This window comes from Excalfactoria chinensis, chromosome 1 (genome assembly GCF_039878825.1).
Source record: "Excalfactoria chinensis isolate bCotChi1 chromosome 1, bCotChi1.hap2, whole genome shotgun sequence".
In the NCBI taxonomy this organism is placed as follows: domain Eukaryota; kingdom Metazoa; phylum Chordata; class Aves; order Galliformes; family Phasianidae; genus Excalfactoria; species Excalfactoria chinensis.
This window is the reverse complement of record NC_092825.1, coordinates 86,774,501-86,790,756: the sequence shown is the minus strand read 5'-3', so window position 1 is coordinate 86,790,756 and position 16,256 is coordinate 86,774,501. Positions and strand designations below refer to the sequence as shown.

The window sequence follows — 16,256 nt, the reverse complement described above, 5'->3', positions numbered from 1 at the left end:
TCTAACAACTCCTCATCCTTCGGGCTAAGAGGGAGACACTGATGAGCCAGAATGACCTTTACATGCAGTTGCTGTTCCTGACACGAAGCAGGGCGGAATGCTGGCTGCTAGCACCAGTTAGTGCTAGTGAGTTATCTTCTGAAGGAAGACATGGATTGAAGACTGAATTACATTGTATTAAACTACTCTATTTACATGACAACAAAATACAGCTAGAGCAAAATCATTACTGCTCTAAATTCAGTCAGTCTTTTAGAAACCTAACCTGATCCCATGATAGCTTATACTCTGGCTAGATGCATCTAAGCCTGCATGTTAAAGGCCATCTTCACAGATAACTCATCGTTTCAGGGGTTGGAAACAGCCCACAGGTCTGCAAAAGAAGTTCCTAAACTTGGAAATTTGGTATTGCTGAAACAAATAAGACTAGGGCCTACCTGTAACACAAGGGATGGAAAAGTCAGGCTGTCTTATTGCCCCATTTCGTGCACTGAGCTGGAAGTTCCATTCAAATGTGTCTCTTGAACAAAATAAATTGCACTTTAGCAAGAGGTATGGGTTGAGATTCAGTTTCACTTTGAGCCTCAACTGTTTCCCTTGGAAGAATGGGCTTTCATCGCTTTTTGAGAGAAAGGAAATAGAATTTCTTTAAGAGCCTTTCCCATGTTATCCCTTGCAGTTCGTGTCCTGCAAAGCTTTTGTTAGCCTTCTGCATCTACTTTAAGACTCCAGATGAAGACTAACATTAACTTTCATAGCAGGGGCCTCCAAAGGCTCAGCTCATAATTCAGTTCCCCGGGGGAAAGATGTGAGCTCAACCTCCCATCCTCCAGGTCTGTGCAAATTCAGCCGGTTTAGGAGTTGGTGCTTTGAGTGAAGGAAGACAGGATTTACTGCGTAAGGTTCCAGTGGTGCGTGACTTCAGTAGTAGCTTTCTTTTTGCCTCCAGGTGTTGAGAAACCACGTAAGGCCCAGCTCTGTGGTGGGTTTTACTCACAGTATCTCAATATCCCATTTTTGTGAACGTTTGTCCTCATCTGGCTCATTCATAATGATGTGATTCTTGTCGTAGTAATTTCCCCCTGAAAAATAAAGCAAACTCGTGAGGGCAAACAATTTGAAAACAAAGGCAGGGAGCCTCAACAGAATCTTTGCAAAGAGCCGCTAAGTAGGAAAATGAGCTGAGAGAAATTCTGTGAGGGATGGGGCAGTGTTTGCACTTCTGCTGCTGTTCGTCTCCTTCAAACTCATTTGTCAGCTGAAGCCCCGAGGAGCTCTGTTAGTTCAGAAGCAGAGTCCCCAGCGTACCTTTATGCACAGAAGCGTGACTGCTAAAGGCACTTTGCTTTAGCAGATCCTCCGTTCCCACTGTGTCTGCGTGGGTGTATTTTTAACTTACGTATTACTACAGTGAAAACACACAGAATGACAGATCTGGGAGATTAGTTAGCATTGAATACTCACTTCAACCCCAGAATTACTAAGTCCTTAAACTTTGTCTCCTTGGAACGCATGCAGCATAGAAGTAATGATGCCTTTTTATATCATGCCATAAATAAAAATTCACTGAAAGAAATTTGTGCTTTAAAGAGCAATCAAATGGTACTCCCCACTCTCCTTTAAAGTAGAACCATAAATGGCCTGGGTTGAACAGGACCACAAAGATCATCCAGTTTCAACCCCCCTGCTATGTGCAGGGTCACCAACCACCAGGCCAGGCTGCACAGAGCCACATTCAGCCTGGCCTTGAATGCCTCCAGAGATGGGGCATCCACAACCTCCTTGGGCAACTTGTTCGAGTGCATCACCACCCTGTGTGAAAAACTTCCTCCTAATATCTAACCTAAACCTCCCCTGTCTCAGTTTAAAACTATTCCCCCTTGTCCTATCACTGTCCACCCTTGTAAACAGCTGCTCCCCCTCCTGTTTATATGCTCTCTTCAAGTACCGGAAGGCCACATGGAGGTCTCCCCAGAGCCTTCTCTTCTCCAAGCTAAACAAGCCAAGTTCTCTCAACTCATCCCTGTGCAACATCAGGTTGTGCAGTAACCCAAGCAGCACAGCTTTCTTACTGTAAGAACTGCCAGCAGTACTAGCATTTGGGATTTCTCTTCATAGGTGGTTCTGGCATAGTTGGTCAGCAGGATGAGGACTCAAGCAACGGGAGTTTGAACAAGTCTGAAAACATGAGGAGTGAGTATTTCTCTTGTTGAGGCACATTTATTCTCTCATTTGCTTTTCCCTCCCTATTTTGTCTTCTGTAACGCCATTTCTTGCTCTTTCTTAGCACTACTTTATAAGCCTCCGGGATATAAGAATACGGCTCTCCATAGACTGTTTCTTGTCCCCCCTGCCAAGTAGCTGAATATAAAACTAGTAAGATGATGGAGGAGATTCAGCACTTAGGTACAGATGAGCAGGAATGCTACATTTAGAACATGTGAATGGTTTTTTGTTGTTCTGCTTTGCTTGTTTTTAAAATACCTTTAATATCAAGCACCAGTTGGTCACTGAGGTATGAACTGATGGTTCCGTCCTCATTGAGTCTCCACTTCTGCCTCTCCTTCCCATGTTCTGCCCAGAGCGCGACTTTAGCCCCTGGCACATCTCTGCCACCAATGACATCCAGACAGGCATCGTTAACCTGAGAAGCAAGAAGACAAATGAGATCAAGCCACCACAAAGCCTTGTTTTTGTGTCTGACTTGGTTCTGTTCCAGGCACTACTGAGTGCACTACAGTAACCACTGTGGCAACTAAGCTTGGAGCAGATTATTCATCAGTTGACCGATCACTCCATCACATAAGCTCTTCATATATTCCCTTTCAGAGAAATTCCTAATTCTTCAAAGGTAATAAAACTTTGAGAAAACCAGGTTCCTTCTTTCAGGAGCATCAGTGCCAGCTGTGAAAAGCTGTCCATCCAGCTTGCCAAAGCAGACAGAGTGAATCTGTCCATACACAGCAGGAACACGTGGCCTACAGGAGTTTTGGTTCGAGACACACAGGAAAGGCCAAAAGTGATTCTGGTGTTAATGGGGGAATCTACACAGCAAATTGTGTTCTTGTGGAAATCCAGGTGAAATAACACACTCCAGCATCTGGAAACTCACCTTGGATTTGAAGAGCCCACGACAGTAGTACCAGATCTGGGTATCCTTGCTGTTGTATGGAGACACGCACACCGATGTTGCTCTTACATCCGCTGGACTTCCAGCTACTGTCAGGTATTTGCCTTGGGCTCGGTTCCTGATTCGGAGGTACACTGCTGGCTGGAATGGTGCGAAGGAAGAGAGACATATCACACAGACTGCAAGAGCTGATGGGAGAAGGTCTCCATCTTAGATCATCCTTCTAAAGTGCTGCACTCCCAGTTCCAGATGATGATGTTAAATACTATTTTTAGTTGAAGTGAATGTGCATGTAAGAGAGAGCTAAACGTTTCTCACATATAAACAGACAGCTGTAAGCAGCAACAGCAGAGAGGGTATACTGTAATGTATTTATCTCTATAGAACTAATCCCTGTGATATGCAAATGGCTTTAGTTCACATTTCTTTCACTCCAAGGCCAGTAAATGGGCTATAATCCACAAGCTTTTCATTTTCTGAATGCAGAACTTGCTGAGTTGCATATCCAGCAAATTCAACACCATGAACTGGAATATGTGGCACGGAAGTTTCACCTTTGCTCTTGAACATGCACAGACAATGGTACTCAGCTGGCATCACTGCTTACACAGCTTACTCAAAAAATAAGGCTGCTCTGTATGGCTACTACAGGGTTTGAGTTTTTCCTCCATTATTCACTCATTGTGGAGCAAACAATAGAGGAAAGTGAAGGGCAGCTCCCGCCAGGTACCAATTTAAAATAGTTTTTCTTCTGGGAGTTGTGAACCTCCTTTTTTCCATAATAAAACAAAGCCCATGTTAAGAGGCAGCAAAGCCTCTCTCCTACCAAGCATCCATGAACAAATGCATATTAATAAATATATCATATAGTTGTTCCTTACAAGGAAGAGAGGGTTAACCCTAACCCTAACCTACAAAGTCACCGAGTTAAACTGTTGCGTCCCATCTTGAGACGCGAGTTTCAAGTGTTCAGATTTTTCTTGCACTACCTGTTGCACCAGCAGACTCGACACAGAAGGGAGGAGGAAATATAAAGTGGTGCAGGTTGGTAGAATTATTCCAGTCTTAAAAAACACCCATATGCCACAGAAGCATTGAGGCACAATGAGCTGACTGCACAAACTCAAGGAAGCTCTCAGCCTGCGGGATTTCAAATACAAACAAGCTCCAAATGCCCAAAATCCCCAGCAAAATACACAAGGTACTACCTAGAACGCTACTCACTGTTGCAATACAAAAAGGGATGCTACCAAACACAAAAGCTCTTTGTATTTGTGGCTGAAGAGAGAACTTTAAGATCAGCACATATTATTTGCAAAAACAGAGCCAAAATGGGATCCTTTGCTGGTTACCTCTTCCATAGAACTGCAGGGAATTGTAAGCTTCCTAGATTAATAAATCATTTTAACAATTCCCTTCCTTTATAGGGGAAGCCTATAAAGCAAACCTATTGCTGAAAATGATCCCGTTGTTCAGTGCAACACGTCCCCATTTGAATCTAAAAACTAAAGCAGCATTTGTCACTAAGTGTAGACAAGCTATTCTGTGAGCAGCAGAACTAATGGAAACTCTTCCAGCAGAGTTACTGCTCACATTCCCTTCCAGTCTCATTGCTATCATCCCCTCTCCCAGGACAGATGTGTGTGGCAAGGTTCACACACACAGCAGAGCTCTCCTGCGTTTATTACCTGATGCACCTTGGAAGGGCAGAGGGGCAGAATATGACACTGACATTACTTGGCGTGAGGTAGGGAGAGAAAACCTGGTGGGACAGCGTAAGCTTTGCTTCTTTTGGAAGTCCAGGCTATAGCACAGAACAACTTGTCCTTGCTTCCATTTATGTCAATCACAAAAGAAGCCAATATAGAATTGGTTTTCTCATTTCTATATGGCAAATGTAAAAATAGAGCATCTAGAGAACATGCTAATGCTTGGCTCTGAGAAGCAAGGAATAATTTCCCTTTAGGAGCCTAATATAGATCTCAATAACTGCCAGTGGAAGAATTTTCTGCTTCAGTAACCTCTCAGTATGTCCTTCTGGCTGTCATCATCTGGCCTGATTGAAGGAGTACTATGTGCAGCATTATACTTGGGTAGTTTACACTAAGCCCGGTCTAAAACAAGTTGTCTTCACAGACTCTTACAGTACCTGCTTCACTGGACGAAGGGAGCCAATTACTTTCCAGCCACTGTATTCATTCCAGTTGGAAATCTCACCGGGCTCCAACAGGATCTGCTTTCCTAAAAAATGACATCCTTCGTATGCAATCCACCTGGATACAGAAAGAAGAACACAGAAGACTTCACGTTAACTACAGCAAAACTACATTGCAGGCTGCCGTTCAGGACTGTGCTCTTGAAAGCCCCCTGACCTCCCCGCAGCAGGGACGCCATCAAAGCTGTATTACTGCTCTCCAGGACAGCGCTCATTTTAGCGGTCTGATTGTTTTGTCTAAATTAAGATGCTTTTTTTTCCCCTAGCTCAAACTTAGAAGTTCCCCCCAAGCTTTTCCCACAGATTTGACAATCTCTGCATGAACGCAGATGGGAATAAAGCTGGCTGCAGTGAGCAGGCATTAGGAACTTCAGAAGCCACAGGCTTTGTTTTCTTTTTTAACAGCTAAAGCTATTCCACTTATCCAGAATACAAATATACATAAGAAATATTTACTTCAAACCCCGTAAACTGCTGTAACAGACTTCACTGCAGTGAATACATCCGAACGTGAACATGGCTGAAACCTTTAACGCAGAGTTCAAGGACCAGCACATACAGATCCCTTGTTATCTGGACATCTGCTCAGTAGCTGATGTGTCGCTGCTGACAAAGGCAGCCTCAGGATCACAGATCAGCTTTGTTTCAATCAACAGGACATTGTTGGTCAGACAGTGAACCTAAATGTTTGACTTGTTAACTCATCCGAACACAAAGCAAATACTGGTTTCCCCAGTTACCTGTTTTACAAAGTCAGCTGCCAAGAACAAGAGGGACGGCTGCACGCTTTGTATCAAGTCAGCAAGAAACCTACCCACAAGCAGTGCTGCTTTGCAGCACCTGTAGTGCACTTCCCCCCTCCTGACTGTCTGGGGGAGCAGACAGACAGCCTTGCTTGGAAGGAGCTCCAATGGAACTGAAATGGTCCAACAGTGAGGCGTCCCGTTGTGAGGTTATATCGCTGTTTTTTCAAACAGCAGATATTCGGAGCAGCACTGACAATCACTGCAGGTCCTTTATACTTACAACACATTTCTGTCTTTTTTCTTGTGATGCTTTCTGTGAAGCCACTGAAAATCTGCTTTTAACAGTTTTCTCGGAATACTGAACAGTTTCATATGAGATTGGTTTATGTTGCCAAAGCATGTGCTTATGCTGCCACATATCTGGTGACACAGATAGAGCTCATCAGGGCTTTCATACAAACAGTAGCCTCCACATCATGACACCTTTCTCAGACCCTGGAGCACCACAGCCCCTTTCACCTAAGCACACCCCAGACTCGCGCTTTCTCTCACTGAGGTGGAATGGCAGCAAGAAGCCATTGCAATATGCATAAATCTTACTTTGCCATCTGCCTAAGGCTGACAGTAGGCTTTGGGGCAAGGAGCCCAAAACCCCTCTCAATCCGCCTATTGAACTAACAGATAAGGCAGTGTTCTAGGACATCCCATAGACTTCCCGCAATCCCATCACACCCTTAGTCCTTCAGCTACCTATCTGTAGTGAAGGATGAGGACTGGCTGTGGAGTCCTACTTCCTGGGGAGCATCACAGGGAGCTCAGAGGAAGTCCAGCCAGGCAAGTATTTATTCTGCCCCAACTCTGCAAGGATGGAAACAGCTCATCCGGCTGCAAAGCTCAGAAACAAACTGGAAGATGGGGAAAGGGCTGGTACATTTCACGTGCTTTCATATGCTTTTTTACCGTGCAGTCCCAAAGCCCTCAACCTTCTCCTTAACAAGCAACTCCACAGACAAAGCCATTAATTTCCACAGCTGCACACCTGTTGAGAAGGCAGAGACAGCTTATACAAAGACATTCCCTTGTATGATACACTATAGATCGTAACACCTCTACAGAAATATTTCCCAACTGGAATAAGTCAGGTGTTACTCCCAGTGACAGCCTTTCCTCCTGTAGACCAGCACCCAGGAATGCGTATGTGTTGCTTTCAGCCTCAAACTGCAGCTGCTTGCCACTGTCATGGTGAGCCTCAAGTCACCTTATAGTGAGGTTGGAGTCAACCTCTTCTTCTACTTACCAGTGACAGGACTCAGGTTGGATATTAGGAAACATTTCATCTCAAAAAGAGTGGCGACGCAGTGGCACAGGCTGCCCAGGGAGGTGGTGCAGTCAGTGTCCCTGGAGGTGTTCAGGAAACATCTGGATGTGGCACTGAGGGACACGGATAGTGGGCATGGTGGGGATGGGCTGGGGGTCGGATTGGGTGCTGTAAAAGGCCTGCTCCAACCTTAGCGATAGCACAGTTCTAAAGCAACAACAGCAGATGATTACTCTGGAAGCATGTGCTGATTAGGCTCAGGCTCTGTACCAATCTCTAAGTATCAGAGGAGTGCTCAAGCAGTGTTATCACAGATACCTGTAGAAGAGTTTTGACCTTAAGGGGCACCAGATGTGGAGCATTCAAAAAATTCATCATAAAAATCACAACAGAAATGTACATAAGCAGTAAATAGTCCACATTAGTTTGCTACCCAATTAGTTCAAATTTGGCACTGTTTTTTTTTGTATCCTGTAAGACCCCTCAAGAAATTGACAGCCTCGTGTATGTGGATGCAATGAGAGAGGTGGGAAAAGGGTTAAAAAAAAATGTACAGAGGAAATGCGTGTCACATTTGAAGGACAGTGCTTTCCAGTCAGCTCCAGTTACAAGACGCAGCAAGTTCTCTGTTCTCGCTGTTGAAGTGCAGCCCTGAAACTTGGCTGAGACAGAGTGCTGGGAGCTTCTCCAGAAGGTGAAAGGGAGAGATGGGAAAGAGGATGGAACAGCATTTCTGCAGACTTCAGATGGTTTTCACAGAGAAGAGCCTAGGTGTTAGTTCCCAGTCACAGGGGGGTTAAACAAACAGAAGCAGAAGCAAATTATTGCTCCAGCTGTCCCATCCGCCCCGAGCTGCTCTCACAAGTCACTGCCTCTGTGGCAGCTGAACAGCACGCCAGGCTCCACTGAGCCACTGCAGTGGCTCACAATAAATCACTGCAGTTTGCAGCTGGTATTTTACAGCCCGTTAACAAAGGCAGTTTGAGTTTGCTCTACCTGTGAGTCAGGAATTTACTGATTTACTTTGGGCTTGAACAACAGGCTCTACTGTTTGTTAATGTGTGGAGATAAAGGGATGGTTCTTTCAGGGATGAAATGCAGTCTCTGCCCAGAGCTCTTGTTCTTTTTGAATCTCAGTACAAAAGGTGGATCTAGCATTCAAAACCATTTTAGGATTATGAAATATCTCACAAGTTAGAATCTAAAACGCATCCTATGAAAAAAGGCAGCAGCTGTTGGGAAACACACGCTTAGTATTAGTTCCCCCCAAATAACAAGGGTATTTCTCCCATACTTACAATCCGCTTCTCACCCACACAGACTGAGTATAAAAATGAAGGTCTTCATTCAGAACGGAGTTGACGGGTTCGCTGAAGTGCAGTTCTCTGCCCTTGCAGCACTCCAGAGCAAACAGACTGAGGGAGGGCTCAGCAAAAACCTGGTGAGGGGGGGAGAAAAAAGCAATGTTTTACAAGGAGCAGTCTAACTTCAGTTGCATGTTTTTTACCACTTCGGTTTCATTCCCACTTGCCTCAGGGTTAGAGATCACACTCCCTTGGCAAATGTAGATGCAAAGAAAGAAGAAGTGCATCCCCCAACAAAGCATAAATGCCTGAAACATACTGGATTTATCAGCGGCATTGTCATCCAAGTATATTCTCCATTGACACAAGGCAGAGAACGAGCCACTTAGAGAGATGCAAAGAAGCCTTTGTTTGCATTTGAAAAATCTCCCTGTGATCTGGTCAGGATCATCAGACTCTTGGTTGCTTTTCAAAAACCCTGTTTCTTTACAGCTGGCACAGGTTACAGCAGTTCTCAGGGTGAGCGGCAGATTGCTACCAAAGCAATGAGGCAAATCACAAGACTGCTGTGTGCAGATTGCCATTAGCTATTCGGTGGTTTGTTCACTGGAATCATCTTAGGGATCTGAAAACTGAAATATGTTAAAAGCAACAGAATGGAACAGAAAGCTTGCCATGTTTTTACAGACATTCCAAATTTTCTTCTGACAACTGCAAAATAATTAATGTTTTTAGTAGAGACATCAACCTCATGTACACTTGCAACATACTTCACATATGCCTTTCTCTACAGCAGAGAGACCTTCTTATGAAAATAAGATCAGCTTGCGTAACTGTGGTACAGCTGCAAGATCAGCAGAAAAGCAGGGGAAACTCATTTAAAGTCTATGTCTTAGAATCACAGAATCTCCAAGTTTGGAAAAGATCTCCATGATCATCTAGTCCAACCATCCATCTATCACAAACACTTCTCCACTAAACCACATCCAAACATTTCCTGAGCACACCTCCAGGGATGATGAGTCCATCACCTCCCTGGGCAGCCATTGCCTCACCATGCTTTTGGAGAAGAAATTTTTCCCTAACATCCAACCTGAACCTCCCCTGGCCCAACTTGAAGCCATTCCTTCCTATTGCTGTTACCTGGGAGAAGAAGCCAACTCCCACCTCACCACAACTTCCTTGCAGGCAGTTCTAGGGAGCTATAAGGTCTCCCCTCAGCCTCCTCTTCTCCATACTGAACAATCTCAGCTCCCTCGGCTGGTTCCTATAAGACTTCTGCTCCAGATCCCTCACGACTTCATTGCCCTTCTCTGGACATGCTCCAGGGCCTCAATGTCTTTCTTGTAGTGAGGGGTCCAAAACTGAACACAGTACTTGAGGTGCAGCCTCACTTCCCTGCTCCTGTTAGCAATTTACACTAGTCAGGATACCATTGGACTTCTTGGATACATAGGCAGTGGCACTGCTGGCTCATGTTTAGCCAAGCATCTTCATACAAGGAACACTCAAATGGTTTTTCAGCATTTTAAACTTGAAATCATAAGCAATTTTTGCAATTTATACCCTGATGCATTTGATAAAGGAAGATGCAGTAGGTCTGACTGCTTCAATCAGATGCCTTTTTCTTTGGAGGTGTCACCCTGTGATAGTCAGCTCACTGCAACGGGAAGAATTTCTTCTGTAGCAAAGGTATGGCCTCAGGTGGAATGAATGGAAAAAATACTGAATGACACTTTCTAATTAAGAGAACATAACTTCCACGTTTGAAGAAGCACGTGCATTTGAGTGAATTATCTGAAAAGCTTAGCTGTGATTCTTACAAAGCTCTTACAGACTTACTGGTGCTGACTCAGCGCACTTGGTATGTAGGTGGCTGTTCAAATCCTGCCTCAGAGAAATTGCTTTCCTCCACTGACCAATGCAGAGCCCATGTGAGTCATGCTATACGCCATGGACAGGGCGCTGGATGAATAATGTTAAAGAAGGATCATTCACCTGGCAAGAATTTTTTTTTTTCTTAACGTTAACGTCCTACAAAACCAATGCTACATACAAAGCGGGAAGAGATGAAAACTCATTACTGTCTTTATTTTGCAATATCTGTTCTTCCCATCTGCTTTCTGGTGGATGAGGTGTGTTTTATGGCTTACGCTGCAATCTAGAACAAGAGATGGAGTACATGTAGCTACTTCTCAGGTTGCTTTGCTGAGCAAGGCATTGCTATCACACTACAGCCTGCAGAAAGCCAAAACTCCCTTGGCAATGGTTTTTACCTGAGTGGAGAGCAAAAGCCACATGCAGAATCGATCCAAAAAGGAGAGTTTACACAAATGCATCACAAGGCATAGGAAGCACCATGTGGCATCCTTGTTGCTAGTCACTGCTACCAAAGCCTACAGGTATCTTGCTCTTGCAGTATCCAATTTATTAAGGACAGGGATGCTGTGACAGACAGAACAGTTATGTGAGCATTATCCATTTATAAGTCAAGCACCTGAACAGCAAATGGGTGGAGTCCATTAAAATGACTGCACGTGGCTGAGATAATTTGAACTTTAATGGCCACATGAAAGCCATCAGGTTTTTCAGACTCCCAGTCTGTCAGTACACAGCAAACACAGCATCTGAGACACACTGGGAACTGATAGCGAGGATTGATGCCATTCTGTCCAGTGAGACCTAAAAGGACTTCACTGACCTTGGCACAGATGTGAAGTACAGAAACAGAAAACATGCTGCTGTCTCAAGCACTGAGCCTGTCGTGCTTTTATAACCATATATAGAGCAGTGCTCTGGTTACCCACTTTACATACGCTGTTTTACACCATCAGCTGGCAGCAGTGACTCGGCCTGGCTTTTCTCTCTGATTTTGTTTTCTTAGCTCCATGGAAACCATCAACAGTAAAAAAGAAAAAGAAAAAAAGCTTTTGAGGCTGCACTACTATGCTTCTCACAGAGACATGTTGCTTGTTACCCTTCTTTGAAGGATGCTGAGGTTCATTTTAACTCATTTACAGGCTGAAGAGCCATCAGCGATAGGGGAGTGTGAGACTGTCAGGACCAGCTTACTCCACTAAGGCCAAATCCTGATGGATCAAAGAAGAATGGGGCTCTCCGAGGGCCAGAGGAAGGGCAGCTGGAGACAAAAAGATACAAGAGGAGACAAACAGACAGCCTCAGCTTAGATCGTTACTTTAAGTGGACCCAAGTCCCAGATTTTGAAAGATGAGATAGAGGCATCTACCTTAACCTTCCACTGGCAAGTCATTCTCATGTCTAGGTGACATTAGCTTCTTTTCACAGTTATTTCAAGAAAAATATCTGAAATGCCATTCTTTGGTGAAAGGTCGCCAACTGCAAGAATGACAACGCACTAAAGAATTCATTTAATCTGATCTTGTGTATTAAGGAACTAACTGCCGTGCTTAAACCAACACCAATAAAGTTTTGAAGGTTTGGTTTCTGCTATTTTTAATGTCAGTGTCAGTCCTGAAGAAGAAACTTGAAAAGATTTAAGAGGCCAGTGATTAAGGAAGGTTGTATTTATGCAGCGTTCTCAAGGTACAAGCACCCCTACGAACTGTTAAGTACAATGATATTCTTTACTTAACAGGTGTGGCAGTCTATGGTTAACATATCCCATAATGCAAGGAAGGAAAATGAGAAAGCTCTCCTCCCTCCCCACAGCGTGAGACTGAAAAGTTAAGCCATGGAGACAGACACAGAAAAAGCCTCTCGTGCAGCTCAGGTTGGCTCAGCTCAGCCTTTCCTCTTTGACTTCCACCTTCACTCAATGGAGAGAAGCTGTGCACCACAAATTTTTCACAGTTCAGAACAGAATATGGTACATTTTCAGTTCAGAAAAAAAATGCAAAGCAAGCTGGAAGCATTACAGATCAATGAAAGGTGAGCTTCCTTTCCAAAGCCTTTCCTTTGCACTGTACGGCTTTGGTGACTGACTCAAGGAGACAAAATAGTGTAGAGATACAAAGAAGGTAAGTGAAAGTGCTACAACTGAAGCCCAAGAGCATGTAGGAATTTGCACACATTTCTGTATGATAAGCATAGATAATTTTCATTATGAATTCTGACAAAAATTATTACTAATCATCCCACTGAGAAAGATTTACCAGCACAACATATTTTTTCATGCATCTTTTTTGGCAAACTTAGATTTCGCAAACTCAAATGAGAAAATCCAATAAAGCCAAAGAAATCCACGGGGTTGCAAAAAAAGAGCATGGCTGCAAACCTATCACGGTCCCTGCTGACCTGCAGCTATGCAAACAGCCTTTGCCAGAGTCTTACTGGAGAAGCTTCAATAGCCATGTTACAGCATCCTTGGAAAACATCTCTGCTTTTTAGTCTTGACTCGTTTATTGTTTACAACTGTTTTTGCACTGCTGGCTACTCCCTTCGGTGTGGGAAGGATGCCTGGCTGAGGGAAATGAGACCGCTCTGGAAGAGACAGCAACGCCCACAGTTCAGCCCCAGCTGCACCAGATGACTCATAGCCTGGCCCTGGGAAATACTGATTACTTTTCACATCTGATTTGCTTATTTACCTCACAGGAATGCTGGGAAGATTAGTTAACACCTGTATTTAACTTAAAGATAAGCAATATGGAAATATAGGAAACGTAACGATTAATCAGAGAAAGAATAAAGAACCTCAGAAGAAAAGAAGAAAGAAAAAGCATTGTATGGCCTACAACCCAGATCTCATTTCTGTTTTCAGCAAATGAATTTAGAATTTTGACAAGCTAAGGGACTGGTTTAACTTTAAGGATGAAGATAATGTTTTAGAAAGAAAACTAATTACTAGCTGCAACCATCCTGTGCATTGTTATCTTGGCAATGGCACATTACAAACTATGGGGAGTTTAACAAAATAACATCTCTGCAACTAAAGGTGAGCCTCACTTCCTAAGAACATCTTGTAAGGTTCTCCATCACCAAAACTCTTTGAGAAACAAGCAATGGACAAATGCCCCACTAAGCAACCACAGCCCAATAAGGGGCCCAGATGACTTCATGTGCTCTCTCACCTTTGGGCACGTGGTCCCTACTTTCCTTTTCCTGAATTCATGGCAGCACATCAGGCCAGTCCTTGCTGACACCAGCATGAAAACCCACACCTCTGCTGCAAATGCAGCAACTCTTAACCTATGTAATGTTCTTACCTTCCTGCACAGCAGTTATCGGCAATAATTCAGCAAATTTCATCAGCAAGCATCTCTTTAACAAAGTTTTAGATGAAGGGAGATAAGGAGAGACAAGCTGCACGAGCTCCAGTGTTCCTGGTGCTATGAAATAGATATGTATCCTACCAATCTAAGTGGGTTTTCTACGTAAATGCCTGTTCACTGAAGGAAATTAGTTAGTAAAAGATACATCTTCCAGCATTTTTTCCCCCCACCTAGAAACAGTAAATTAAAGACTCTTCGGACTTTGAGAAGCAGCTCTTTTCAGAAGAGAAGAGGCTACGTAACATATCACTATTTACCTTACAATCTAGATTAACACACAGGTACCACAACACTGTCTTTCTTCCCAGAATATTGAAAACAAAAGATATTATTTTCTTACTACTGTGCTATAGAAGTGCTTTCTTCCTTCTGTATAACTTGTTTGCAAGTTATAACCCATAGGTTTTCCAAAAAAATGGTTGCAATTGTTCTCAAAAGCATGCTTAATTCCTACATGATGCTAGTGCATAAATGGGGAAACAACCAAAGTGGTATCAGGACGATCTGAATTTCATGAGAACTGGAGGAGAGTGAACGCATGTGTGGAGGGGCTGGGGGCAGCATGCCATACCTAACTGATAAGAACTCCATTTTTCAGTGACGAACCCATAAGAACCCCAAGAGCTACAAGTTAGCCAACCTAAAACAGTAAGAAATCAGACAATCACCAGTCTGCTTTCCTACCCAAACCCATTTCGTGTTGCTTTGAAAGGGTCGTGGGGTTTTTGTTTGTTCGCTTTGATTTTAATCGGTCCAACTCAGTGATTTAGAATGACATTTTTTCCCACTTTGTTAGACAGCCCAGCTCCTAAAAAAATGACATTTCTGGCAATATTGCAAAATAAAGACACAACATTTTACTTTTCTAAGAATAAGAAGTTACTGCCTGGTTCATACAGACTAAGGCTTTACTGTTACCTCACACGGCCCCAGAAATACCACTGATATCTCACAGTATTTTTCCACCAGGCCAGAAAAGAGCACCGATGTGATGAAAGAGTAACACAAACAACTAATTTTGATTCTCAATTGGCGTCCCTGCAGGTGTTACTGACCTATGCTCACCCCTCTGTTTCACAGCTACTTTGTAGTCAGCTTCACACAAAGAGCCCACATTCTTACACACACTCACTGCAATTAAAATCCCCAGGCTGGAACTTTACTCAGCTGCACAATTCCAATGGAAACCATGCTGTTAATTTGCAAATTAGAAAGGGAATACCCAGATCCCATGCACTCACGTTATGCAGCGGATTTGTCCTACCCCAAGGAATGATTTGAAACATTCTACTTCTCAAATACATAGCTGGACTGGTCAACAGACCTCTAACTCCTCTCAAGAGCCAGTAATGAGGAGACTTAGGAGTCCTTTGTACTGCTAAGGGCATTATTTTTTCCTTCCTGTCAGTGCCATGGGCTTCTATTTCCAGTCAACATGCAGAAACCTTACACACTGAAGCAGTGCATGGCTCCCCCCAAGTGTGAGAGTGCTCCCAACAGCAATACTTGCAGCAAATATATCTGCCTTAAAGGAGAGCAGGAGAGGGCTGCACACTCTCCCCTATATGCCTGAGGTACCACGTTCATACAATCATAGATACACACTCTAGGACTGAAAATGGGCTGGTAGTCAAACATGAACAATGGATGTGTTTTCCAATGTCTCAGCAGAATTCAATAACACTATACAACAATTCCACTTTGGAATGCATTTGCTGCTATCTTGAACGAGCTAACAGAAATACCTTGTAATTAAAAGGGCTCTGTTCCAACAATAGTGCATGGCAGACAATGCACAGAATGAACTACGGCTGTTTCTGACCACTGACCAAACTTACTGCTGCGTGCTTAATATCACGTCTGTGCTAAACAATGCTTCTGAACATTGTCCTGCACAATTAACACACAGTGTGTTAGGGGTCAATGAGTGCATTTCTCTTTGTAAAGCAGGTGTGGTTCAACAGCATTCTACAGTACTAAGTGCCAGCACTTTGAGGAATACAAGGTCTCCTATTTGCAAGAAAGGAACTGAACCAGAGGTGCAATCCACATACAAAGCACAGGAAGATGTGCGTAAGCTTTGCACACACAGCTTGCCAAACACACTTCTCCCAGAGCTTGGCCCTTGGTAATCAAGGGCTGCCAATAGCTTATTACTATGCCAAATTGGAGAATTTGGATGAGACCTATCATTTCATGTCAAAACTTCATTCTGATTTAGCAGAGCAGAACACAAAAGCCTAGCATGAAAGGAAGACCTTCCATCTGAAAACTAGGCACTCAGTGAAAAG

At 43.6% G+C, this 16,256-nt stretch overlaps 1 protein-coding gene across 3 annotated transcripts in view; it reads right to left on the bottom strand.

The window, feature by feature from the left end:
* Positions 1-950: 950 nt before the first annotated feature.
* CRYBG3 (crystallin beta-gamma domain containing 3) overlaps positions 951-16,256 on the bottom strand; it is an 89,131-nt gene continuing 73,825 nt past the window's right edge. For 2 of the 3 annotated variants that reach the window (XM_072327676.1, XM_072327684.1), the window contains 5 exons: positions 8,708-8,847; positions 5,280-5,403; positions 3,113-3,271; positions 2,485-2,644; positions 951-1,082 (listed from right to left, as the gene is read on the bottom strand). In XM_072327676.1, coding sequence (XP_072183777.1) covers positions 994-1,082; positions 2,485-2,644; positions 3,113-3,271; positions 5,280-5,403; positions 8,708-8,847 — 672 coding nt within the window. In that variant the 3' untranslated portion in view covers positions 951-993. Of the gene's footprint in view, positions 1,083-2,484; positions 2,645-3,112; positions 3,272-5,279; positions 5,404-8,707; positions 8,848-16,256 lie in introns of those variants that run through there. The other variant, XR_011902772.1, reaches the window with a different exon arrangement.